Raw genomic sequence first — 27,831 nt, forward strand, 5'->3', positions numbered from 1 at the left:
AATTCCCTAAACACACATAGTTGTAATCAAGAATATTTTTGTTGAGGGACACCTGGGTGGTTCAGTTGGTTCAGTCTTCGGCTCAGGGCATGATCCCAGGATGCTGGGATCGAGCCCTGCACTGGGTTTCCTGCTCAGGAGAGAGCCTGTTTCTCTCTCTCTCCCTCAGCTGCTCTCCCAGCTTGTGTGCTCTCTCTCCCTTTCTGTCAAATAAATAAATAAAATCTTTTTTAAAAGAACATTTTTAGTAAATGTCTTTCCTCCTCCATTCCATGGGTCAAGAATCTTTGTCTCTTTTGCTCACTGATGTTTCTCAAGTACCTAGAACAGTGTGTAGCACATAACAGATGTTCAGTAAATATTGCCGAGTTAATTATGTGTTATATCAGGGATTTTGTCTTTGTCCACCCTCCTTAACACAGTAGAAGCCTGATAAATTTACTGAGTAAATGAGGCCAAGATCATGTCTTCAGTGTTTTTTTTTTTTTTACCACTATCACACTGTTAGACACTCAATACATATTTCTGATTGGTGGACTGGACATGAAATGGGCTTGGTCCTGAACTTTATATTATCAGAAGCACGGGTCTTCCCTTTACATCTGAGAAGGTGTTACCAGTTTGCTTGCACACACAGGGAAGAAACCCTTTCTACAACAGCTAAACAAAATTCTTCCACAATCACTGATTTTTCAAAGACAATGTCCACTCTGAGAGGAGGGAGAATGTAGGAAGCTGGTCTGCACTACATTAGAGTACTCTCATTACCAGATACTGAAAAAGAAAGCTTGCTTAGTGAAGCATATCCCTCAATCAAAGGTCCCTGGTAAACAGCTCAGCAACAGCTACAACCTTGACATGCACAGATCATCGAGGTTTGCTTAAACAGCCTCCCACTAAGGTCTTTCTAAGCATGCTTTTCCTCTGCTCTTATTACAGGAAATCAGTCTTGAGCCTTCAGTCAAAAAGTGCATGGAAATTTTGGTAAACAACATAATCTTATCAAAAACTGAAGTCCATAGACGTTAGATCATCCATGAGAGGGTTTCCAAGTGTATTTGACCCTGTGTATATGGATGGCAAGGCAACTCCGAGTTGAGAAGTGCTGAGGAGTTACTGGGGAAATCTCTGGGGAATGTCAAAGTCAGCTACAATCTGCCCCGCTCCTTGGATTTTTCGAAATTCCTTTTCATTCAATCCTGATGTCATGCTGAGTCATAAGAAGAAGGTTTCTTCAGTACCACCCCATCTCTGGAGGCCCTTCAGCCAGCCTCTGTTAGTCATCACTATACTCACGGGCCCTGGGCCAGCACCATTCACACTTTCCCCCTGTTTTGTGGCAGAAGAACTGTGTGCCTCTAAGCTTTGTGTTCTTGCTCCCCTACCTCTCTACAACCCTTCTCGGAGGGAGGAATAGCTTATAGCTTTGGGGATAATATAGCTTTAAGGAAATTTTTGGCAGATGCGGATGTCCTCACATCTGGGCAGTGTTAACAGAATCCCGGAGGCCCGGACAGACCAAGAGCCACTCATTCTAGGAATGTTAAAATAGAAGTTTTTCCGACTGATGTGAGGAGCAGAGAGGAAGGAGAAAAAGAAGGAGAAAGAAAGAGAGCACAAAACATATAAAACAGGTAAGATCTGCTGCTTAATCCTTCATACTATATACTACCTCATTTCACAACTATGGGGGATAATGAGACCCAGGACATGAGCAACATGGCTGGTGGGGGGAGGGTTCTTTTATGAAATTGGATCATATGCTGCTTGCCATCTGAGCTATGACCTGGCTGCAGATACAAGTCCCCACTACCTTCCCGGCCCCCGCAGCAGTGGGGGTGGGGGTGGTGACTCCTAGAGTCTGGTTTTCAGTCTCAGTCTCAGATCCAGGGAGGAGGAAGACAGGGAAACCTTCACAGATGCAGAGCAGTGGGTCTCAAAAGGATAGCCCCTGCTCCAGAACCAAGGAATTGGATTGAGGATGCATCTGTGAGAGGGGCTGGTAATTAGTTTACCTAGTTGTTCCTTTTCCTGAATCGCTCCTTCATCTCACTTTTCTTATGCTTTTGTTCCCTCTCTCTGCGTTTATCTCTTGCCTTCAACCCTGGAAAATTTTCTTTTCTTTCTAGCTTCCTTCCCACACCTTTCCATTTTCCTTGCCTCCCTAGCTTGTTCTCAATTTTTTTTTTTTTCTATCCTGCTTCCTTGCCAGTCTCTGGACAAAATCTGAAGCCAAGCAGCAATGAATTGGAAAATGAATTTCTGGCTTTCTTGGACTTCCCTTGTCCCTTTAGGACTCTGGCCAGAATCTGCCATCTTTTTGTTTCTCCTTTTCTGGGACTGACTCCTCCCCTAAGCATGACATTTCATTGAGAGCGTGTGGGCGAATGAGTGCTTGCTGAGAAGTTCAGTGGCCAGTTTATACTAATAGGCAGAAAGCTTAATACTGTCTTATATGAAGTCTTTGCTTACTGGGAACCACAAAACTCATCCAATTAGAGTGAGGACAGGACAGGAAGTGAGAGGGCAACTGGAGCTTACTCACCCTCTCCTCACGTACCTCAGTAGGTTCTTCCCAACCTCACTGACTTCCTGCTGGCTCGGCAGAGTAAAACTAGAAGGTTAGGCTGGACTGGAAAGCCAAAAGCCACTAAGTCTCGAAACCCAAAGTCAAAAATAAAATAAAGCCAGGCCATAGTTAATACTTGAGAGATAGAGAAAGGAAACCTCTAGTCCTAATACAAAGTTGGGTATAATAATATCTAATATATATTTATTGCTTCCCTATGTGCCAGGCAATAATCTCTTCTGTAAGATAGATACTATTATTATTCTCATTTTATAGATGAGGAAATTGAGGCTCAGAGAAGTTAAGTTTTCAAGACCCCATAGCTAATATGGCCAGAATTGGATACATACACAGATCTGTGTCACTCCAGATTTCAAGCTCTTAGTCCATACAAACTAATGCTTTCCCAGATTAGTGGGTAGGAAATACTAGTTAAATGGATGAAACCAACTGGTAGCTTTTCGATCACAGGATTTCCCTCTTGGTTCTATATGACTTTATGTTGGTCCTTTCCTGATCTTGATTCCTCCATGTCCCTCTTTATAACTTGGACAATGGAACATTTGCATCTGATCTCACTAGGATTAATTGAGAATTGATTGTTTTATGTCATCCCCCTCTTGGGAGGAAAAAGGGTCAGAAATGACAAATAGAGTCTTGTTATTGTTCAAGATGGAAGATCCTTACAAGGGGGACAATGTAACAAGCATTCAATAATTTAAAATTTTCTCTTCTTCCTCACAGATCCTGCATTTCTGCTACTTCTCACTTTTGGAAGTTCACTGATGGCTGATTTCTGAAAGATATTTTCCTTTTCCTTGGTGTTTCTGGCCACATATACCCATTTCTTATCTCCCTAACCTCCCCTCATCCCAACTCCTTTCAAAGATGGCTGGTCAACTAACCCAAAGAGGAGCTCTATCTCTCCTGCTCTTTCTCACTCCAGCAGTGACATCAACATGGTACGCAGGTAAGTTTTAGGACCTGTTGCCCATTACTTCCAAGGAAGGCAGGACCTAGACTAAGTCTTAGAAAAGGGAGAGTTAGACTGCAATAAAAGACACTTAAATTAAATGAAGAATTATTGTTTGCAACAACAAAGAAGTTTAATCACTGCAACTGGCTAACAAGGGAGGATTTTGAGGCAAACAAGAGATACTTGAAAACAGGCTGCATTGGCACAAACATGAGAGGGTTGGACAACATGGCTTTTGAGGCCATTATCTCACCTGCTTCTGCACTCAGCTTCCTTTCTCCCTCCCTCCTTCCCTCCCCACCTCAGTCTCTCCCTCCCTCTCTCTCCCCCAGACCTCACTTATAGAACAAGATTTTTTTTAATTTTTTATTTTTTATAAACATATAATATATTTTTAGCCCCCAGGGTACAGGTCTGTGAATCGCCAGGTTTACATACTTCACAGCACTTACCATAGCACATATCCTCCCCAATGTCCATAACCCCACCCCCCTTCTCCCAACCCCCCTCCCCCCAGCAACCCTCAGTTTGTTTTGTGAGATTAAGAGTCACTTATGGTTTGTCTCCCTCCCAATCCCATCTTGTATCATTTATTCTTCTCCTACCCCCTTAACCCCCCATGTTGTATCTCCACTTCCTCCTATCAGGGAGATCATATGATAGTTGTCTTTCTCCGCTTGACTTATTTCACTAAGCATGATACACTCTAGTTCCATCCACGTAGGACAAGATTTTTATAGTCCCTTTCTGTCAAAGGTGTTAATGACAATACAGATCACAGTCTCTTAAACAGTAATTCCCCGGTCCCTACTGGCTTATTCCTTACTTCAGAAGGTATAGAGTTTTCTAGATTCCTGAATGTGTCATCCTTTGCCCCTAAAAACATAGGGAGCTGAAGAGAACAGACTCAGTGAGGAGAGGGAAAGGGGGAGGGGGAGAAGTGAAGGAAGGATAATGAGGTGGCAGACAGAGGTTTTTGTTGGGGCCCAAATGGCATTCCAAGTGCTAAGAATATTCTGTGGCCTACAGTGTCTGCCCTCATGGGGGCTGGGAGGAGTAGGGGAAGGAATCAGACCCAACCAACAGAGTTAGGAAAATATCCGGAGATGAGTAAATAACAAACTTCTTCAATCACATCCACAGTCCCTGCAGCTGAAATTTTCCACATGCCCTTAGCTCCTGGTGGAGGCTTTTGGCAGCAGCTCTGTTTGTCTGGAACAGCTGCATCAAACTTTCAAACAAATATGCGAACTTCTTCCCCTCTTTGGCTTAACTGGGCTTTGTAGGGGGTGAAGCACAAGGGCTGACATTGAGATGAAGAAATTCAAGTCAAGCCCTTGGCAGAGTACACACTGTTTGGGGTTAAAGGACCCCCCAAGTCTCCAGGAGATAATACGTGCAGCTGTCCTCGCCAATCTCCCCCTAGCTTCAGTTCAAGTATGTAAGACAGAAATCCAGCCAAAGACCAGAGGACTAGGGAGTGGAGATTAGATGGCTAGAAGCCCAATTTGGGACACCTGTAAGAAAACTCATGGAGTACAAGGACCTTTACCTTTTCCAGAGTGGAGGCCTGAGCTATTGGAGTCTTGGGGACAGAGCAGTTTAAAACAAACAAACAAACAAAAAACTTAGACTTATTTGAGACTTTCAAAGGGCTGTTTGCAAAGCGGGCACTCTCCTCTTCCACAACAATCGTGAGGCTCCTTCTGAGGAGCCCAGGTTGGTGAGGTCTCTGACAGCCCTACAAACCTACTCACTTGGCCTTCTTCTGTTCTTAGGAGGCTTCATGATGAGAGAAATTCAGAAACTTTTTGATAATCCTCCCCTACATTGCTAGCTCGGCTGTCGAAGCTTGCTGTACTCATTTGTTCATTCATTCATTCAACAGCTATCTATTGACCACTCTATGTTCATTCAATGTTGTTTATTTAAAACCTAGAGTTTTGTCCTCCAATAGGAATGACACAAGGAAAGCAGCCAAGTATGGATTCAGGGTTATTCAGAAAAAGGATCCAGGCATAATCAGCAGGGGTTGGGAAAGGTTAAGAATATTAATGAAGTGAATAGTGGGTTATAAAGTGTGGATTGGCATATCTGTGCAGTTCAGGAAGTAAGACTATATTCGTGGCTGTAAGCCAAGCATCAGTGTGAATCTTAAAATAGTTTCCAACTATTGGTTACGTTTCCCGCCATATCTTTGTGAAGGGCAGTACTTAGAGGTTCTGACAGTACTATGGAATTTGGAAAGACCCAGTAAAAGACCACACAGTAATCTCTGATTGATGGAAAGGAACTGAGGAATGCTGCCCAAACCTCTCTTCCCCAGTGCTGAAAAGGGTTAAGCAGATAGAACAATGTCGGGAGTGTGCCCCTCTATTTTCTTATCTCTCATCTCAGTATCTTAACACTGGCAAAATAAAATACCCCAAGACAAGGCAAAGAGAGGGAAATGGAAAGGCTTCAAGTGGTAAGGGGGCCTAAGCCCATTCCCATCACAATGCAAAGTTGGCCCTGGTCTAGCTACCTCTGCACCCTGCTGGAGACTGTAATTATCTGACTGAATCTTCCCCTCAGCTTGCCCACATCCCCTGTAATTCTGGAATGATCCAAATGGCTTTGTGGCCTTTGATCCCACACACAGAGCAAAAAGGATGGATTGCAAGAAAGATTTGGGGGCTTTTTTTTTTTTTCCTCTGCTGGATATTGTGCAACGCGTTCTCTTACTGCCATCTTTAGTGGAGTATCTGAGTTCGGTATCAGGGGATCAAACCACCCTGGCCTTGGCCAGAAGGCCCACTCTGCTCTTCCTAGCTGGGAGAACTTGGGCTGCTCCCTTAACTTCTCCAAGCCTGTTTCTTCATCTGTATATCAGAGAACAATAGGAGTGTCTACGTAACTGAAATGTTAGGGTGACATAATACGATAACATATGTAATGGACTGAACACAGAGTACAAGGATGTGCTGAGTAAGGAAGTGCCCAGTGATGTGAGCAGTGGTGTTGCTCCTGCTGTTGTTGCTGCTACTGCTCTCAAGCCATAGGCTTCTAACACTCTTGTTTGCTCTTCTGTAAACAGACGCTTCCTCCCTGCTGGGCATTCCTTCACAAGCAAACTGGGGAACAAGAGTGCTGGGCCTAATCCTTTAGGGAATCCCACACATCTGGTCTCCTGTTTACAGAAGCTGTAAGGCTCTGAGGCGAATACTAAACTGAAACAGCTGACAAGGATTCATTGCCTCACAAAGAACCCTCCCATGTGGGAAGAGAGAGAGCAAGGGAAAGGAGGCCTAAGGAGAAACAAAGGAAAGCCAAGAAAAAAAAAAAACGAACTGGGAAAACAGAAAAAAATAATAATAATAAAGGGAAAGAAAAAAAATGAACTCTTTCCTCTGGAATGAGGGCAAACCAATGAAGACATGATTTCATAAGGCAAACTTTCAGTTTGATTCATTCCCTTGTTCATCAGGTTGGAATGGTTTCCCAGCATCCTCTATCCCCCAGTCTGGGCTTGTGGAAATGGAGGAGCGTCATCATCTAGCCCTCTGCTCCACCCTTTCGCGCAGCACCCCCCCCCCCCCCCCCCCCCCCCCCCCGCCCCGCACCCGTGCCTCCTCCTCTAGAGGCAGACCAGCTTGTGGTCTGAGTGTTTACAGGGGCCAAAGGACTCCAGCACTAAAACCCAGCCCTATCCTGAAAGCATACCCTCTCCTGGAAATGAGGAATTGCTTTCTGACTCCGGCATGGCTGGCTGCTGTATTCCTGGGCATGCGAAAGGGCTCAGAGAGGCTGGAAAGAAAGCTTCCGGAAACTTCATTCTGGGAAGGACTAAGTTGTATTCCAATTAGTTTGTATTCATGACTGATTTCCTGCCGTCTGGTGGAACACACTGTTTAGTCTCCCAGACAGCCGCAGACCTGCCTCCACCAGGGACTGGGCCACTTAACAGAATGGGGCTGGATTGGGAATGTTCTCCTAGCTCAGCAGCTCCCTGCTAAAGCTTCTGCTGATTAGAGGAACAGGACATTTCTCCAAAGGACTCTGCTTTCTTTTTGCTCCAAACTAGGACAAACTGCTGGAGACAAGAAACTACACTCATTCCCTCTTGCCTTTTGAACCCTCCTTCTGTTTGTCATGCTACCCCTGGCAATGACAACCAAATGGCAAAAAGGTGGTGCTCTATGGGCTAGTGGGAGATTGAGGAATTGTTTCTCTCTGAGGAATATGAGCAGGCCTGTCACTAGTGGGAAGACTCTTACTCAGATTATTTTTCTCCTCCTACCTGGAAAAACAGGCCATCTTCAGAGCTTGGTCATCAATATCTCACCAAGACCCTGTGTGTTACATCAAAGAAATTGGTCTGTTATAGTTTCCACTGGTAAGACTGATGGATAGTCAAGAAGTTCATTTTTTTTCTTTTGAATGGAAGTTTCTTGTGCTACCTGTAAGTCACTCCCCACCCCCCGAACATGAGCTCTCCTTCTATGCACCTGGGATGTTGAGATTTATGTACAATAGTTCTGCTGCCTTACAAGGCAAAATTTTCCCCACTAAATATCCAGCTGCTGACTCCCTCATGGAGTGCCATGTCCTCAGGAAGGAACCAAGTTGGATAGGGGGAAAGGTTGGGAAGGACTTGAGCAAGATTTTAGTGTGTCATCTTGGTATTTTCTTCCTCCTTCTAGGTTCAGGCTACTACCCAGATGAAAGCTACAATGAAGTATATGCTGAAGAGGTCCCACGGGCCCCTGCCCTAGACTACCGAGGTAAACCTCCCTATTTCTCAGGCCTAGACCCTCCCTGAAGCATCCTCACCCAGCTTTGCTCACATGTACCAAACAAAACTGCTGCTCAGGGAATCAGGGGCTGTGATTTCCAATCATGAACTTGGTTACTGACTTGCTGTATGACCTTAACTTTTTAGCACTAAGGTTACCCATTTATTATTAATCATTAAGTATTGACTGAATACCTACTGTATGCCTAATCCTGTGCAGGGTAAGCCTGTGGATGATTCAACATCTAAGGTAAGGTTTTGTCCTCCTCAAGGAGCTTACCTTTTTCTGGGGGCTGGGTGGGAGTGGGGGATGGGTGAGAGGGCAATAAAATTAGCACATGTAGGGCAAGTAAGTGTGAAACTATGTGGCAGCAGTAAATGCAATAAGAGTTAAGAAAAAGAAGTCAGGGGAGGAATCATGAAAGATGATGTTTAGGTTAGGCCTTGAATGGTGTGTGAATTTTGAGAACTGGAGAAAGGAGGGGAAGGCGTTCAGTGAAGCAGTTGGCCACAGATAGAGAGGTAAGAACAAAACAGAGGAAGGAGCTAAGAAGAAACCAGTCTGACTGGAGGAGATGGGGTGTGGAGGAAGTAGGGGAAAAGTATAAAGAGTAAGACAAAATTAGGAAAGGCTCCATGATCTAAGGACCTCTCTTAGGTCATGCAGGAGAACTATCTGTGAAGAATGCTGAATAGGGAGGGACTCCTAAATTAGAAAGCAAGTTAGACCAGGTGATATCTAGTATCTCTTCCATTTCTAAGATTCTTTGTTTCTATGCTATGCAAGCCAGGCAGAAGAGTTTAGCTGTTGTACTTGGAGTTATAAGGAGCTGTCATATGTCTTTGCACAGGGGGTGGCATGGTAATGATAATTTCAGAATATCAACCTTGTTATTGTGTACAGAAGTAGGGGTTCAAGAAGGGGAGATCCTGGGTCAGGGAGACTCTTCATTACATGAATCAGTAATTGTAACATTGGTCAGAGATGATTGAGGGTAGTGGCTAAGAAATGGAGAGTAAGGATGAACCCCAGAGATGTTTCAAAGAAAGAGATAACAAGATTTGATTCAGATGTGGTGTACCAAGAGGCTAAGAAACAAACAGATACCTGAAAGCATCTATTCTGAATACCTGGGAGAACTGTAAGACCCCTCTCAGAAAGACAAAGTTAGAAAGGAAAATTAGTTTGGGGAAGGTACCCTATAAGCAGTGGGAAGTAGGAAGATGGAACTTAGATGGATGAGCTGTCTGCGAGACCAGAGGGCCAAAAGTCAGAGCCTCAGAGGACATTTACAGATGTGAGTAGGAGAAGAGAAGCCAACAAGGGAAAAAGAGATAGTTAGAAGTCAGCCCTGTAGAAAGAGATCCAGGTAGAAGTTATCATATTACAGAAGCCACATGAGAAGAGAGTTTTAAGGAAAGGGAAAAGAATGAGGTATCTACTGTGTCAAATATTGCAGAGAAAAACTGAGTGTATTTCAAACATTATACTTGGCAAGAAGAAGGTAAATGGTAGGAAAACTACTTGGAGCTAGTTTCTCAAGAAATGATCAGAGCTTTGGGTTTCTCTATGCTTCTTTCTAGCTACCTTCTGCCTATCTTCTTGCTGCCAAATGGTCCACACCCACTGCTTTGTTGCCTTTGCTTCCACTGACTCCTAAACTCTGTGAGGTCTGTTTCCCACTCACCCACAAATACCATGCAGAAACAACATTCCTTGAAGATCACAATTCTTTCCAATGTCTAGATCATATGGCCCTTTCTGAAACTTCAATCTCTCTAGTCTCTTGGCAGCAATGAGCAAAACCCTCTCTTCTTACCATCCCCCACCCCCACATACTTGGGCTCCATGCCATTTCACTCTTCTGGTCATAGCTCAAGCCAAGAAAGGAGATAGGCTCTCTAGAGGTGACAAGAGACAATGAGGCATGGATCTGAACTTTATACAACCCTGACATGTCTCCTGATTACACAGATAAGATCTTCAACAGCTACTGGAAACTTCCACCTAAAGTTATCTAAAACTAAATTCTTTCATCTTCCCTGAAAAAGGCTCAACCACTGACCTTCCTGCTTTGGATAATAATTCCATTGTTCTAAAAAAAAAAAAAAAAGACTCAATGGCATTTTTGTTTGTTTCAAGTTTTTATTTAAATTCCAGTTAGTTGGGGTGTCTGGGTAGCTCAGTCAGTTAAGCCTCTCTTTTTATTTTTTATTTTTTGTTTAAGATTTTATTTATTTATTTGACAGAGAGAGATCACAAGTAGACGGAGAGGCAGGCAGAGAGAGAGAGAGAGAGAGAGGGAAGCAGGCTCCCTGCCGAGCAGAGAGCCCGATGCGGGACTCGATCCCAGGACCCTGAGATCATGACCTGAGCCGAAGGCAGCAGCTTAACCCACTGAGCCACCCAGGCGCCCCTCTTTTTATTTTTTTAATTTATTTAAAGATTTTATTTATTTATTTGATGGAGAGATAGCACAAGTAGGCAGAGCAGCAGGCAGAGGAAGAGGGAGAAGCAGCCTCTCCACTGAGCAGGAAGCCCAATGCAGAACTCCATCCCAGGACCTGGGATCATAACCTGAGCCGAAGGCAGATGTTTGACTGACTGAGCCATCTAGGTGCCTCTAAGCATCCAACTCTTGATTTCAGCTCAGGTCATGATCTCAGGGTCATGAGTTTAAGCCCCACATTGGGCTCCACACTGGGCATGGAGCCTGCTTAAGATTCTCTCTCTCCCTGTCACTCTGCCCCTACCTGCCCCCGACTCGTGCTCTCTCTCTCTCTCAAAAAATAAAATAAAATAAATTCCAGTTATTTAACATATTGTGTAATATCAGATCCAAGAGTAGAATTCAGTGACTCCTCACTAATATACAACACTCAGTGCTCATCACAAGTGCCCTTCTTTTTTTTTCTTTTTAAAAATTTATTCACTATTTTAAAGAGAGCATGCATGCAAGTGGAAAGGACAGAGGGAGAGGGACAGAGAATCTCAAGCAGACTCCATAGTGAGCACGGAACCGGATGAAGGGCTAGATCCCTCAACCATGAGATGATGACCTGAGCTGAAACCAAGAGTCACACTTAACTGACTATACCATCCAGGTATCCCACAGCAAGTGCCCCTCATACCACCCATCACCCATTTAACTGAAACCCCCCCCCCCCGCCCACCTCCTCTCTGGCAACTCTCATTTTGTTCTCTATAGTTAAGAGTTTTTTTTTTTGTTGTGCCTCTTTCTTTCCCCCCCAAAATTATTTGTTTCATTTCTTAAATTCCACATATGAGTGCCATCGTGTGGTATTTGTCTTTCTCTGAATGAGTTATTTCCTGTAGCATAATACACTCTAGCCCCACCCACATTGTTGCAAACGGCAAGATTTCATTCTTTTTTGATGGCTGAATACTATTCCATTGTATATACACACCACAACTTCTTTATCCACTTGTCAGCTGATGGACATTTGGGCTCTTTCCATAATTTGGCTATTGTAAATAATGCAGCTATAAACATCAAGGTACATGTGTCCCTTTAAATTAGTATTTTTATATCCTTTGGGCAAATACCTAGTATGCACCTGCTGGATCACAGGATAGTTCTATTTTTAATTTTTTGAGGAACCTCCATACTGTTTTCCAGAGTGGCTCTGTCAGTTTGCATTCCCACAAACACTGTAAGAGGTTTCCCCTTTCTCCATCAATGGCATTTTTAATAGTCTCTTTTCCTCATCACTTCTCACCATTCACCAAGAACTATCATTTCTTTATTACTCCATGGGATTAAAACTTTTATTACCTCACACAGGGATAATGACAATTGCCTCCTAACTGGATTCTCAGATTCATGTTTTTCTCTTCCCCAAACCTAGTGGCCCGCTGTGACCACTTTTTTTCCCCCCTTAATCCACTTAGCTTGTGGTACCCACTGGTACTATTTCTAACAGAATTTGGCCTCAGTCTAGCTGCCCAGACTGGGAATTCATTACCCTTTTTCCCCACATGAAACCTATGCTTCAACCAGATTAGTAGAACTCTACTCTGGTCCCTGATGGCTTTAGCCCACACTGAGCTTTCCCTCATCCATTCCCTCATTTCCTTGCACTCATTTATTCAATAAATATCTTCTGAGTACCTACTATGTACTTCCTCTGAAATAAATATTTATTGTGCGGACCACTCATTTGGCATTCATTACGTGCTGCCCCTTGGGTTTGCTTTTTTGTTACCCTCAACAAAATAATTACCTGTTAACAAAAGAAGCAGAGCTATGTAAAAAATAGTGCTTGAGAAATGTTTGCTAACTGGTTGGCATCCTGGGAACAGAACCCAGATTGTAGTTGAAGGGGAAAAGCAACAAACAGGGGTCTGGCAGCCCTAAGATTAATATTAACCTGCATCATTGGTTATTTTTAAATGTCATAAAGCTCCTTAGAAAAATGTAAGTGACATGGTGGCCTTTGGCCTTGGGGTCAAGTGTCTCATGGCTTTTTCTGGAACTTAATCTCAGGACATAAAACTGAGTGAGGTTATCACTGTTAAGCAGCTTGGGCATGGCTGGGAAAATACAACCCAAGATCCCAGCCTCACTTGTAAGGTCTTTGCATTTTCACACTGGCTCTGCAATTGTAGTGAGTGGGACTTTCTGTTAAAAAAAAAAAAAAATCTGGCAGCAACGTCTTGTTGCTTGAAGCAAAATGAGCAGGCAGCTCACACCCAGACACTGATTTAGGAAATATTCCCAGGGCTAGATATATTTTACACAGGCAATTTCATATGGTTCTTAGAACAGCCCTAGGAAACCGGTTTAGTATCCCTATTTTACAGAACAGGAAACTTAGCTCAGAGAAGGTAAATTTAGAGTGCAGCAGAGCTCAGAGGTGGCAGAGTGGGAATCGAGACCCAGGTGGGTCTGTCGGACTCCAAAACTGCGTTCATCCCATCTCTTTCATCATAACATAACCCATCATTTAAAAAAAATGAAGATTACAAAAAGGAGCAGAGTTAACTAGTAAAAACCAGATCATGATTTTAGAGCCAGCTGACCATGTAGTTTGGTGCCATTTTGGCTAATCCTGAACTTTCTTTCATTCCCTTATCCCGCCTCTTAGCGTGGAGTCAGAAACCCTTGTCTGAAGGTTACTGCCCATTCTCCGGGGGCACCGCTTTTCCAGTATATTGCTTCAGCCCTAGACAAAGTGGTAACTCTGCCTGGGTAATCTCAAGATAATCACAGATGAGGCTTTTTCAACTCTGTTGTCAGCACTTTGTTTTCTTCTAATCCCCAAAAAGAGATAGGCAGACAGCTGCACAGAGAAGAGGACATGGGTCTGAGTTTCAAGTCCCAGCTCCTCTACCTGCCAGCAATTTCACCCTGGACCAACACATATTGTGTGCCAGCTGTTGTGCTGTGTATTTTATTAATGTTATTCCATTTAAATAAATTGTATGCATGCTATGTAGTGATATGGAATGGTCTCTGAAACACATTGTTAAGTTTATTTTTAAAAGCATTGGTGGGAACAGTAGCATAACACACTACTCTATGTGTTAAAAGGAAGGGGGTAGGGACTCCTGGGCGGCTCAGTCGGTTAAGCGTCTGCCTTCAGCTCAGTTCATGATCCCAGAGTCCTGGGACTGAGCTCTCTCTTGGGCTCCCTGCTCAGCGGAGAGTCTGTTTCTCCCTCTCCTGCCCCTACTCCTGCTCATGCCCTCGCTCGCTCACTCTCTCAAATAAATAACTTTTTTTCCCAAAAATTTAAGGGGGGGTAAAAAGAATCTAGAACAATATATGCTTTATATGCATAAAGAAACAACAGTGGTTTTTTATGGGGGGACTAAGTGGGAGTAGACTTGGGAGCAGGGTTGGGAGGGAGACTTTTCATTATGTAAGTTTTTATACTTTTTGTGTTTCAAATCATGTGACTATATTATCTATTCAAAAACATAAATTTATACTTCCAAATAGCAGCCTAATGCACTGTAGTGGCAGATATTGTGATTAGAAAAAAAAGATAGGCTTTAGAGCCAGACAAAGCGTGGGTTCGAATCCCAGCTCTGCCTGATACTTGCCGAGGGACTCCAGACAAGTTACTTCCCCATCTGCAAAACAGGGATGAACACCTATCTAACTCACAGGGCTGTTGCAAATTGTATGAAATGATGGATGTGAAAATTAAAAAAAATATGTGTGCATTGTGCCCAGCACATGGTAGCTACTCAGTAATGGCTAACACGTTTCCTACCGGACATTTTTGCCATGCAATTTTTAGCCTCATCCTTAGTTTTAGTTTCCCATCAGCATTCTTTGGGTACAGTTGTTGAACTGATTGTAAATTTCCACAACCATACTGTCATGTCTCCTATACGTATGTCTTACATTTAATCCACATCAGCAGCCTGAAAGGCACTGTCACGTGCCTCACTTCCATGTCGTGTGCCCACCATTTACCTTGCTCTACCAGTCTGGTGACTCTACCCAAAAAGGAAATGAGGTCCGTCTGGAATTACTTGCTCTTCAGGGCACCTGGAGATAACCACTTTTCTTTCTAACTGCTCAGAAGCCTATGTTTAAATATTCTAGAACCCGCTTCTGTCAGCCCCATCGGCCTCACCAGGCTATGGTTCCCAGAGGTTGCCTTCCTCCTTCAGGGTCTAATGTACAACACTGTGACCATAGTGAATAATAATACTGTGTTGTGTACTTGAAATTTGCTAGGAGACTGCATCTTCAGGGTGGTCACTATGAAAAAAAATGGTAACTGAAATTATGGATGTGTTCATCAACTTGATTGCAGGGATCATTTCACAATGTATATGTATATTAAAACAGCATGTCATATACCTTAATATATATATATCATTTTATTTGTCGATTGCACCCTTAATAAAACTGGGTGAAAACAAAATTGGGATAGTGTTTTTGCTCTTTTCCAGCCCTCCCATGTGTTTTCTTTATGCTAAGAATCCACTGGGCCAGCAAATGTGAACTTACTTGCAATAAGGAGGCCCTCTTTTACCATCTCAGCGTTTATCCTGAACTTTGTAGTTCCCTTTATTGAGCTTGCTGGTTCCATTCATTGCAATCTGGTGTGTATTTTCCTTGGCAGAATACAGGCGAGCAAGAGAACGGGAGTGATTGTTGGGGTCCCGGCCTCCCATGTGGAGTAGTTGTGTGGTGACATAATCAACAGCTCTGGAATTATAGTGCTGAAGATACTTGCTGTAATTTGGAGACGGGGTCCCCAGATGGCAGTCGTGTATCACAGGCCTGGGCTCAAAACTAGCACTGGAAGCCACAAGCGTGTTGTTGTTTAGAGGATAGTTTTTCCACACTGTCATCTGTCTTCATTCACCAGCTGCTCTCAGGCAGATGTTCCTGGCCTGTCTCTGTTCCTTTAGCTCCTGATGTGCTTTTGCTTAATGCCCCTCCCCTCTTTTTTTGTCCCAGGATTCGGGAACCAAATGAGCTCTTCCAGGGCTTTAGCCTTCCCAACCCCAGGCTAAAAGATCTGTGTAATCCTAATGTATGACTCCCTAGGCATGTGGCCGTCTGCCTGTTTAGATGTGCTCCTTTAAAATCTGAACCCACTGGGGGCACTAGGGTGGCTCAGTTGCTTAAGCAGCTGCCTTTGGCTCCAGTCATGATCTCAGGATGTTGGAATGGAGTCCTGCATCAGGTTCCATCCCTGCTCAGCATGGAGCCTGCTTCACCCTCTGCCTGCTGCTTCTCCTGCTTGGGCTCGCTCTCTCTCTCCACTCTCTCTATTTCTCTCTGGCAAAATAAATAAATAAAACCTTTTTAAAAATGTGAACCCACTGAAGAGTCATTTATTTTGTGTAACCAATGAGGCATCTTTCTAATGTCTTTATAATTTAAGGGCTCTTTTATCTTTCATGCTCAGTACCAAACTGGGATCTCACTTTCATTCCTAAGCAGCCTTCTTTGGTATCACATTCCCTTCCTCTCTCTAATTTATATATTTGTGTTTTGTTTTGTTTTGTTTTTTTAGTCATTTTAAATTTACATACCATAAAATTCATTCTTTTTGGGGTACAGTTCTATGAATTTCAAAGAATGCATATAGTCAGGTAACCACCACCATGGTTCCATCAGCTCAAAAACTTGCCCAGGGCTACCCCTTCAAAGTTATCCCCAACCTTCTCTCCTGATCTCTGGCAACCACTGATCTGTCCCTGTATTTTTGCCTAAGCCAGAATGTCATATAAATGGAATCTTACGGTACGCAGACTTTTTTTTTTTTTTTTTTTGTATGCAGACTTTTGAACCCAGCTTCTTTTGCTTCGCAACCTGCCTTGGCAAGTCATCTTTGTAGTCCTGTGTGTCAGACCTTCCTTCTTTTACAGATAAACCAGTCTGTTTAACCATTCGGCAACAAGACATCTGAGTTGTTTCCAGCTTTTGTTAAGGATGAACTGAGATATTTTAAACATTTGAAAACAGCATTTTGTATGAACACGGGTTTTTTTTTAAGGTTTTATTTATTTATTTGAGTGAGAATGAGAGAGAGAGAGCACGAGCAGGGGGAGCAGCAGAAGCAGAGGGAGAAGCAGGCTCTCCACTGAGCAGAGAGCCCGATGTGGGGCTTGATTCCAGGACCCCGGGATCATGACCTGAGCCAAAGGCAGACATGTAACTGACTGAGCCACCCAGGTGCCCCCTCAGGTTTTCATTTCACCTGACTAAATACATAACGTGGACTTGTAGAGGTGCACAGCAAGTGTGTATTCATCTTTATAAGAAAATACCAAAATATTTTCCAAAGTCGCAGTATCATTTTGTATTTGCCCTTGCAGCGTGTGGGAGTTCCAGTTTCTCTCCATCTCCACCAACACTTGATGTATTTTTTTTTTTAATTTAGACATCCCAATGGGTGTATAATGGTGTCTTGTGGTGGTTTTAATTTGCATTTCTCTACGGACTAATGATGCTGTATATCTTTTCATATACTTATTTGCTTATCAGTATATCCTCTTCAGTGACATGTCTGTTCATGTTTTCTACCCTTGTTCTAACTGGATTTTTTACTGTTGAGTTTTGAGAGTTCTTTTTATAATCTAGCTACTAGTCCTATGTCAGTTATCTCAAATAATGCAAATATTTTCTCCCAGTTTGTGTTTTTTCCTGTCTATTACAGTGCTTTTGACAGAACACAAGTTTTTAGTTTTGACAAGGTTAAATTTTGTGGATTTTTCTTCTATGAATTGAGTTCTTGGTGTCATGTCTAAGATGTCTTTGCCTAGTTCTAGATTCCAGACATTTTCTCCTATGTTTTTTTTCTCAAAGTTTTATAATTTTATTTTTTACAATTAAGTCCATGATCCACTTTGAGTTAACTTTTGTATAAGTTATAAGACTTAGGCCGAAGTTTTGTTTCATTTTGTTTGCCTATAGAAGTTCAATTACTCCAGCGCCATTTGTCCAAAAGGCTGGCTTTCCTCCATTGAATTGCTTTTGCGCCTTTGTCAAAAATCATTTTGACAAACAGACCTATTGGATCTATTTCCTGGCTTTCTATCCTGTTCCACTGATCGATGTGTCTATCTTTTCACCAATACCATACTGCCTTGATGACTGGACCTCAGTCTTACTTTTTTTCTATTGCTACAGTCCCCCGGTGGTGTTATACATTGAATATCCAGGATGGAGAAGCCACATGCTACTCTCCAAGGGGAGGAAATTATCACAGCAGCCTGGGAACTCGTTGTGAGCTCTCCTGTGACCGGGGCTTTCGACTGATTGGACGAAGGTCGGTGCAATGCCTGCCAAGCCGCCGTTGGTCTGGAACTGCCTACTGCAGGCGTAAGTGCTGTGTGTGCACGTACGGACATGTGTATGTGGGGGAGGTCAGCCAGCCAGTCAGCCACTTGAGGGTATATGTTCTTGGAAATGTCACTATGCCCTCTGTAGAATGCAAACTGAGAATTTTCCACAGGTGCCCTGCAGGCCCTTTCCCCATCTTAACATTCTAGTTCATTTTCTCTCCCTGTGGTTATTGCCCAAGCGATATGGACAGTTAAGTAAAAACCAGCCCTTCTGACGCAGAGGGTCCAGGAGTACATATAAAGTTTAGGACTAGGGCCTAGAGTAAACCTGGGCCTTTCTCTGGAGCTCTCAAGGATGTGTGTGGTCTCGGACTCTTTCTTACTCGAGGTGAACTGTTACACTTTCTCCCCTAAGGCCTTAGAAGGCCTTGGCAGTGAAGGTATGAGACATCAGCTATCCTTCATTTTCTTCTGAAAGTCAAGAAGAATCCCTAAGGCTAGAATGGGGAAATACTAATACACACAGTCTAAATCATGTCCCCCTCAGCTCCCAAATCCCTACCTCTTATTCAAGCTCCACAATGTACCCACGTTTAGCAACTGAACTTTGTCTATCCGTATGTCCATCGCTGAATACCATTTGTAGAACCACCACGGGTGGAGGACCCTGCATTGGTCTCTTCAAGAGCTTGCTCAGTTCCTTGGTTACTCCCAGACTGCTTATCGACAAATGGGGTAGAAACACAAATGTGTGCGCATGAATGCGGTGTAAGTGGATGTATGGCAGTGAGCATTTAGAGAGAGATGGCATTGGTCAGAGAAGATGCTGTGGAAAAATGGGGAGGCTTGATAGCCAGAAAGAAAGAAGCCGTCACACACCTTTAGGTGATTGTAAGTAATTTGGCTTTGGACGTATTCCCCGCTCCGGAAGCGCAGCCCCTGCCGGGGCGGCGGGTCCCGGGCCGCAAGGCGCGCGGCTCTGCGCCCAGCGGGGTCACCGTGGCCGCACGCACCCCGCCAGCCGCGCTCGGGCCTTTTGAATCTCCCGCCCGAGCAGGCGCCGCAGGCCGGGCGGGAGAGGCGCGGCGGCACAGGGGCTGCGCGGCCGTATACCCACTCATTTCCAAAATGAACTTGAGTTGGGCTTACAAAATTAAAACGATATGCCTATAAATGAACATAAAATTAGTTAAAAGAATGGAGACACACATGTTTCCAGGTGCTTGGAATGAGTTAATTACTATGTTTGAACCCTGAATCTGGCTTTGTCCTTCCCCATTAGAGAGAAAAGGGCAAACACCTTGGGTCATTTTCACTGTCATATAATACTAGGAATACAAATTTATCAGAAAAGACAAACCTTTGTCCTTTGCCCTGATTTCAAGAAAGTCATTCTTCCATAGGTCTTTAAATAGAGGTTATTAGAAAATATAAAAGGCACTCATCTTCAATTCTTGTTTGGCCAAGAAGCCAAACGAACATAGATTACATAGAATTTTTATTCAAAGCTCCAATAACCGAACATATGCAGAGCTAGAACTTAGATAACCTAAAGTGTAACTTGCCTACTTCTCTCAAGTATCAGGTATCTCAAACTAAACTAAGGCAAACTCATAGTCAGGCTCACAAGCAATTCAGAGTCAGTCTACACTTTTAGCACACGTGGTGTCTAAAGCCCAAGGATTCCTCTTTAATCAAATACCACCAAGTCTGGCCTTCCAGGCACTGGTGTGACCTGTATTCTCACCCAGATGTAAGATGAACCTGCTTCCACATGAAAGTGAGCCTCATCTCTTCTCAGCGGTGAGCCTGCTCCTCCCCCCTTCTCTACCTGCCTCTCTGCCTACTTGTGATCTCTGTCTGTCAAATAAATAAAATCTTTAAAAAAAAAAAAAAGTGAGCCTCAGCTGAGGGGTGCTGTTGTAACCGCAAAATTATACTCAAAGGGGAGCTTTGCATTTGCTAAAGAGCATCTAGGATTTGAGGAACTAGTTCGGAAAACAGCTACTGAGGCCTTAAATGAATCCAGAGGTTTATATGCATTGTCTCTTTTAACCTGCACAATAATCCTGTGGAATATCTGTATTTTACTGGTGAAAGCACTGAGGCACAGAGAGAGATAAGGTAATTTGCTCGAGTCACAGAGCTAGTAAGAGGTGGAGCTGGGATCCAAACCTGGGTGGATTCCAAAGTCCATGCACTTTAACAAGTAATTCACTTCTTCAAGATACCCCCGACCTCCAAGAGTATTGCTGTATTTTATGATATGAAAATTAAAAGGCAGCTGTGCACAAGAATGTAAGGACAGTTTGGGGTAGGGTTTTTTATACTTTCTGCTGCCTCTGATATGATTATGCCTGTGCTAGATGCCCAGGCATCACCTCCAGGTAGTCCCACAGGCCACTGAGCTTGCCACTTGGTTCTCCCTTAGAGATGAGATGCCACGTGCTGCCATTCATCACTAGTGGCACTTATACCTGCACGAATGGGGTGCTTCTTGACTCCCGCTGTGACTACAGCTGTGCCAGTGGCTACCACTTGGAAGGTGATCGCAGCCGAATCTGCATGGAAGATGGGCGATGGAGTGGAGGCGATCCCGTATGTGTAGGTAAATGGTGGTCGCTTCCATGTGTCCTGCGGCAAAGAGCCACCCTGGCATTATAGCCACAGGTGATGGGGAATTCTCACCACAGAGGCATTGCTGCTTGCTGTGAGGGTGGCATGCTGGGCACAAGCTCAACAAAGCGGTCACTTCCCCTGGTGCTGGGCTTCCTCTCCCAGTTGCACTGAGCGTCTTGAACCGCGGTGTGTCTCTTACCTACCCAATGGGGAGGTATTGCTTCTATGGGTTCCCTCCAGGGAAGGTAGGGGGCCCATGAGTCAGCACTTGATTTCTGACGCTGGTAGACCTAGATCCGCCCAAGATCCGTTGTCCCCACTCACGGGAGAAGATGGCAGAGCCAGAGAAACTGACAGCTCGGGTATATTGGGACCCACCCTTGGTGAAAGATTCTGCTGATGGTACCATCACCAGGTGAGGAACGGATTCCCCTTACACCTCCCAGTGGTTTCTTGGGCTGCCCACACTGCACTTCACAGGCTGATGCCACCATGATGATGTGCCCCAGACCCCAGTTCTAAGAGTCTGTTTCCTCAATGGCTCTCTTACCTGGTCCCATGCAGGGTGACACTTCGGGGCCCTGAGCCTGGCTCTCACTTTCCCGAAGGAGAACATGTGATTCGATATACTGCCTACGATCGAGCCTATAACCGAGCCAGCTGCAAGTTCATTGTGAAAGTACAAGGTCGGAAAGAAGTCTTCCATCTCTACATTGTTCATTATTCCTGCTCCACCCTGACCCTCTCCATGCCCACCACAACTCTTTCCCCTCTGTGCCTGAAACAGATGACTCTTTGATATTGGGAGAGGGAAAAAAACAAGTTCATTTATACAGGTTCATTCAGGAAGCTGCATTACATGTGTATACACACTTCAGAAACCCTGATTGCCCCGTAAGACTGTCTCATTCTAAATCTCGATAAAATTCATGAGTATACTCTGTATTTATTTCTTTTCTTAGTCTTCTAATCATCAAATCTAATGAGCCTTCATTCTCAGTCTTTGACCTCTGCTGAAATTGGTGGTTGGTGATGGCAGCCTGATTCTTCCTCTTTGGGTTGTGTTGTATTGTTTTGATTTGGGGTTTTTTGTTTGTTTGTTTGTTTGTTATAAAAATAATTCATGCTCATCATTGAATATTTTGGAAATAAATATACAAGGGGGAAAGAATCTATTGCCCCATCATCCAGAGGCAATTATTATTAATCTTTTGGGATTTTCTTCCCAGTCTTTTATCTACATAGACTTAAAAAAATAGATAGTTGAGCTCATACTGTACACCCAATCTTAGATCCCCTTTTTCACTTTCATTACAACACAGGTAGTTTTCTCATGCTTTTTGAAAATTCTTCAGAAATATTTTTAATGAGAACATATTAACCTACTTCTTTTTTAAAAAAGATTTTATTTATTTATTTGAGATATAATGAGAGTGAGGGAGACAGAAAGCACAAGCACAGGGAGCAGCAGGCCAAGGGAGAAGCAGACTCCCTGCCAAGCAGGCAGCCAGATGCGGGGCTCGATCCCAGGACTCCGGGATCATGACCTGAGCTGAAGGCAGGTGCTTAACCAACTGAGCCACTCAGGTGCCCCTATTAACCTACTTCTAAGAATATATTTTGACTTGCTTAACACTTCTACCACTGATGGATATTCAAGTCTTTTCCAATTTATTATTGATATTAAAAATTAATTACATAAGATGGTCATCTTTGTGCAGGGTGTCTATAGGGTCTGAAAACAAACTTTTTGTTTTTACAGATGGATATTCTTTTTTATGATAATGTGTATACTCCCCTGCACCTCCAGATTTTATGAACACCTTTGTGTGCATTTCAGCTTTAATTCCTTAGGAGGGAAATTCTGGCCCCACCCTTGGCCACTGAAAACACAGAGAAGCTATTCATTCTGATCCTCCTCAGTCTCCTGATCTAGAAAACACAGCATGGGCACCCTCTTAACCTTTTGTTCCTAAAAGAGATACCATAGACCCTAACGTGAACCCCTTCCTGACAGTGAGACGCTGCCCAACTCTAAAACCACCACAGCATGGCTACCTCACCTGCACCTTGGCAGGGGACAACTATGGTGCCACCTGTGAATATCACTGTGATGGAGGTTATGAACGCCAAGGAACCCCCTCCCGGGTCTGCCAGTCCAGCCGCCAGTGGTCAGGATCACCACCCATCTGTGCCCGTGAGTGAAAGCAGAGGGGTGAGCAGGGTGGACATACTGATCAGGGCTACTTTGGAGGAGGAAAGGCAGAAACAACCAAAAAGAGTTAACTTGAAAGACTGCAACTCCTCAAGGTGTTGTTACCTATGCTGGAATGAAGGAAAGGCTGTACTCTGAACTGACCATATGCTCTTGTCCTAGCTATGAAGATTAATGTCAATGTCAACTCTGCTGCTGGCCTTCTGGATCAGTTCTATGAGAAACAGCGACTCCTCATCATCTCAGCTCCTGATCCCTCCAACCGATATTATAAAATGCAGATCTCAATGCTGCAGGTGAGACCCACCTCCTAATTAGGGCTTAGCTCCTTTACTTACCCCCTAAGCCCACTCCATTACTAAGCGTTACCTAGCCAAAGCCATTTGTGCAGGAGGGAGAAGTAGATAAGACACAATAGATATGCTCATTGGGTCTTATAAAAAGGTTCTGAAGAGAACTCATGGAGTACTAATGGGACCAAGAGACCCAAGAGAAACAGCTCTCAGGGGCTGGGACCAAGAGAAACAGCTCTGAGGAGCTACAAGAGTCTAGACACCCAGGTAAGAGAAGATGCTGTTTAGGGGGGGATTTCTAAAGGTTAAATCTTAGAAGTTGTTAAGTCAATATTCAGAGGCTCATGATGGCAGCAGCTCTATCAAAGGGATGATCCTGGGTGTCCATACCAAAACCAACCTAACGCCTCCAGCAATCTCTCCCCACCCCCCCAAAAGGGCAGACAAAGACAACACCTCAGCTTGAACAGAAAGCAAGAGCAGGAACAGGAAGCAGCCAGTAAGGACAGTGATTCTGAGGTTCAGGACTAGAGGAGTAGCCCAAAGATTAAATAAGGGATTGGGTGCCCCAGAGTGTTCACTGTTGTTTTAAACCTTGCTCTGGGTAACTGACTCAAAGGTGACCCTGCAAGACAAAGAGCCAGGATAGGGTTATAGGGTGTCCTGCCCAGTGTGAGGAAGGCAACAAAAGGTAATGAAAAAGGCACCAGCCCTACTTCGGAGAACTGTTGGAGACTGAGAGAAGGCCATGGCTATGTAGCCTAGTGGTAAGGAGCATACACTTGGGCAGGCACTATCAGCCCTCAGTCTGAGTCTTGGCTCAGCATCTTACTGTCATGCAAATTTGGGCAAGTTACTGCGTCCCCTACAGAACAGGAATGATACCACCTCGTTAGGGGTGTTGTAAGGATTCACTGATTTCTGCAAAGCATTAGGAATTTGCGTTCAATAAACAATAGCCATTATAATCACATCACCACAGCCACCTGTTAAGAGCCCATGTTGGTTGGGGAAAGCCAGTGCAGTACTCAACAAGGAGAGATTATGTTCCTGCAATGTATCAATTACATTTAGCTTTTCTACACCGCATGGTGTGACAGGTTTGGTACATTTCACTGGGACAAAAGAAATACTGTTAGGGCAAATGCATTGGGAATGATAGAGGAAAGAGACAGTTGAACCCCATGGGATGATGGTTGGGGGAGAAGCCCCTCCTTTCCTATACTGCCTCAGGGTAGTCCCAGGAAAAATCAGCTAAGTAGCCTTGGGTTTGAGTCTGAGGACCTATTCCATCAAACCTTCGCTTCTCTCCCAGCAATCCACCTGTGGACTGGACCAGCGCCATGTGACCATCATTGAACTGGTGGGGCGGCCACCTCAGGAGGTGGGGCGCATCCGGGAGCAACAGCTGTCAGCCAACATCATCGAGGAGCTCAGGTCCAGGCTGGAGGCCACAGGGAAGGGGAAGGGACAGAAACCTTGGGCAGGACACTGGCAATGGGAGGGTTGGGGGAGAAGCAACAGACACTACCCTCTTGAGGCATGTCTTGTGTTTGAACTCTTTGGATGCGATAGATAAAACCAGAGAATATCTGGTAGAATATCAAAATCAAATGGGCAGAGGAGAGAGTGTAAAACACTGATGACCAGGCTCCACTCCAAACTACCTCAGGACTGTGCTTTTATTTATTAATTTTTTTTTAAAGACGCTATTTATTTGACACAGAGAGACCGCGAAAGAGGGTACACAAGCAGGGGGAGCAGTAGGCAGAGAGAGAGGGAGAAGCAGGCTTCCCGCCAAGCAGGGAGCCTGACGCAGGGCTCAATCCCAGCACCCTGGGATCATGACCCGAGCCGAAGGCAGACATTAATGACTGAGCCACCCAGGTGACCCAGAAGGGGGCTTTCATAAGGCACCCCAGGTGATTCTGAATCATAGCCAGGGCTGAGATACAGACCCAAACATGACTCAGAGAAGCCTCTGATTCTGTTGTCTCATGGCCTCACCTCTTTGTCTTCAGTCTTGAAAGGAGCAAAAGGCATCTTTTTAGGCACTAAAATCTGAATCACACACCTCTGGACCCTGGGCAAAAAGAAGACTATTGGGGACAGGTGGTAGAAATGGACTTTTCTCATCATCTATCCATTATCACCCCTCCGATGCCTGCATGTACACTCAATTCCAATAAAGCTATCATTGCTTGCTGTTCTCTATAAATGATACATGCCTCTCAGGCTATTGCAGTGTGGACAGAAAGATTCAGTCCCAGGTAGGGGAGAGCCTGGGAAACACACAGAGGAAGGAGACTGCAAACTTGCATCTCCAAATAGAAGAGCTGACCAGGTAATATTAACCAATCTCAGGGCTGCCATGTATGGTTGTGCCAGTTATGCCCACCCCAACTCTAGAAAACTCTAGTCGCATCATAGTACATATGACTGGTGATCCCTGGAGTTATTCTGTGCAGCTCACAGAGTATATGTGATAGTCCTGCTTAAAGGGGCCTATGAGGGAAGCATAGCCTGACAGTTGCTCCATCTGGGGTAAGGAAGGGTGGTGTAGCAGAGTTAGATGCAAAGGAACAGCAAGACTAGGGTCGGAAAAAACAAAGGAGCTTGAGGTAGGAAACAGGGTGGGGACAAGAGATCAGGTAGAGAATGGATTAGTCCATGGGTAGAGCATGGTGGGATGAAGCCCAGACAAGGTCTTACTTACACCTTGTGGACTCCTCTCTCTAGGCAATTTCAGCGCCTCACTCCCTCCTACTTCAACATGGTATTGATTGACAAGCAGGGAATTGACCGGGAACGCTACATGGAACCTGTCACCCCCGAGGAAATCTTCACATTCATTGATGACTACCTATTGAGCAACGAGGAGCTGATCCAGCGCCAGGAGCAAAGGGACATGTGCGAGTGAACTTGAGCCAGGGCACGGATGGAGGTCAAGAGAAAACTCTCCTAGTTGGCCGAAACTGGGGTCTGATAAAAGGCAGAGATGGTTCCCCGCGGTTCTAGGTATAGGACTCTGAGGTGGGTGAGATTCACCAATTCTGGGACATTCCCAGGGCCCTTTGTGGGGCTGTGTAATAGTTTCCCTAAGCAAGTCTCTGCTTTAAGTAGCACTGGAGGAGCATACGAAGCTAGGCAGGGACTGAGGACAGGTCCTGGGCAATGGGCTGGGGGTGAAAGTCTTCTTTTCGCAATCTGGTCTCCTGCGCTACTCTCCAAAGTCTTCCAAGATAAGTAAATTCTCAATTCATACACCAACTGGCTGTGTTTGAAATGGTTCCTCTACCCGGAGATGACAGCAGAGGGCAGCAAATCACAACAGATAAGCAGGACATGTAAGTAAGCAAGTGTAGGGGGATTTTCCCCTACAGGTGAGCTGTATCATTGGAGGCACTGGGTGGGAGCTTCAAGATCTTGAGCTTGTCCTTTGCTCTTTTAGGGGATTGGCTTACAAATGTGATGTTAACCATTGCTTCATGTAAAAATAAGGAAAATGTGGCCATGGGGGGCCGCTGAGGAAGATGGATCAGGCCAGAGCAGAATGTTTGGTCCTGGCCCCTCTAGCTCGCTCATAGGCAAAAATCTCTTCTTACTGAGCCTCCAGTTCCCCAGCAAAAGGCAGCCAGGGCTATCCCTTCCTCAGGGAAGCCCTCAGCTCATGATCTAGGCAACCTGTAAACCATCACTCCAACCCTCTGTAGAACTAGTGGAGAAGGAAAAAAAAAAAGATTCAGCTTCATGTATTATTCAGACCCTTTTTTTTAAAAAAATATTTTTATTTATTTATTTGACAGAGAAAGAAACAAGGAGAGAGGGAACGCAAGCAGGGTGAGTGGGAGAGGGAGAAGCAAGCTTCCTGCTGAGCCGGGAGCCCGATGTGGGGCTCCGATACCAGCAACCCTGGGATCATGACCTGAGCCGAAGGCAGATGCTTAATGACTAAGCCACCCAGTCGCCCTACTCCGATCCTTAAAAAAGAAATATGAAAGAGAGAGAGAGAGAGAACATAAGCAGCAGGGAGCAGCAGAGGGAGAGGGAGAAGCAGGCTCCCCACTGAGTGGGGAGCCTGATGAGGGGCTCGATCCCAAGACCCCAGAATCATGACCTAAGCCAAAGGCAGATGCCCAACAGATCCCTTTTAAGAGGTGAGCAGACAGCAGGTAAGAGTTGCCACAACCCCAAATCAAGCTTTAAGATCCAGGCCTGAAAGTAAATTTGAGGCTGGGCCATTTTGAAATGCAGCAACACTTTACAGTGTGTCCTTATTTGAGAAAAGATATCCTTCCCGTGCTGCTGAGAACCTTCTTCTTTTTTCCCCCCTTCTTTGCAAATTTTATTTTATTTATTTTTTATTAACATATAATGTATGAGAACTTTCTTTTTAACTCTCATGGAACCCAGGGTCATTTCTCCTTCGGCTTTGCCTAGGGGTCCCCAGTAGAAAATTACAGGGGAGAAGAAAGCAAGCTGAGTGGAGAGGCAGAGCTAATGCTTGAATCCTCACTATGTACTGAGTGCCATTCTAAACACTCTATCCACCGACTTGGAATCTTTACAAGAACCTTCTCAAGCAGGTCCTGTGATTAGTC

The 27,831-nt window shown here is 44.5% G+C and overlaps 1 protein-coding gene across 1 annotated transcript; it reads left to right on the forward strand.

The window, feature by feature from the left end:
- The first annotated feature begins 1,299 nt into the window (after positions 1 to 1,299).
- SRPX2 (sushi repeat containing protein X-linked 2) lies at positions 1,300 to 26,500 on the forward strand. Its single transcript, XM_004777175.3, has 11 exons — positions 1,300 to 1,634; positions 3,314 to 3,539; positions 8,228 to 8,308; positions 17,949 to 18,140; positions 20,535 to 20,711; positions 21,011 to 21,137; positions 21,287 to 21,408; positions 22,740 to 22,919; positions 23,100 to 23,233; positions 24,546 to 24,667; positions 25,970 to 26,500. Exons 2-11 carry the CDS (start codon positions 3,458 to 3,460, stop codon positions 26,148 to 26,150), a joined length of 1,398 nt encoding a protein of 465 aa, XP_004777232.1. The 5' UTR covers positions 1,300 to 1,634; positions 3,314 to 3,457; the 3' UTR covers positions 26,151 to 26,500.
- Positions 26,501 to 27,831: the final 1,331 nt, after the last annotated feature.

The sequence above is a fragment of the Mustela putorius genome, unplaced genomic scaffold, assembly GCF_011764305.1.
Source record: "Mustela putorius furo isolate JIRA1106 unplaced genomic scaffold, ASM1176430v1.1 tig00000842_pilon_pilon_pilon, whole genome shotgun sequence".
In the NCBI taxonomy this organism is placed as follows: domain Eukaryota; kingdom Metazoa; phylum Chordata; class Mammalia; order Carnivora; family Mustelidae; genus Mustela; species Mustela putorius.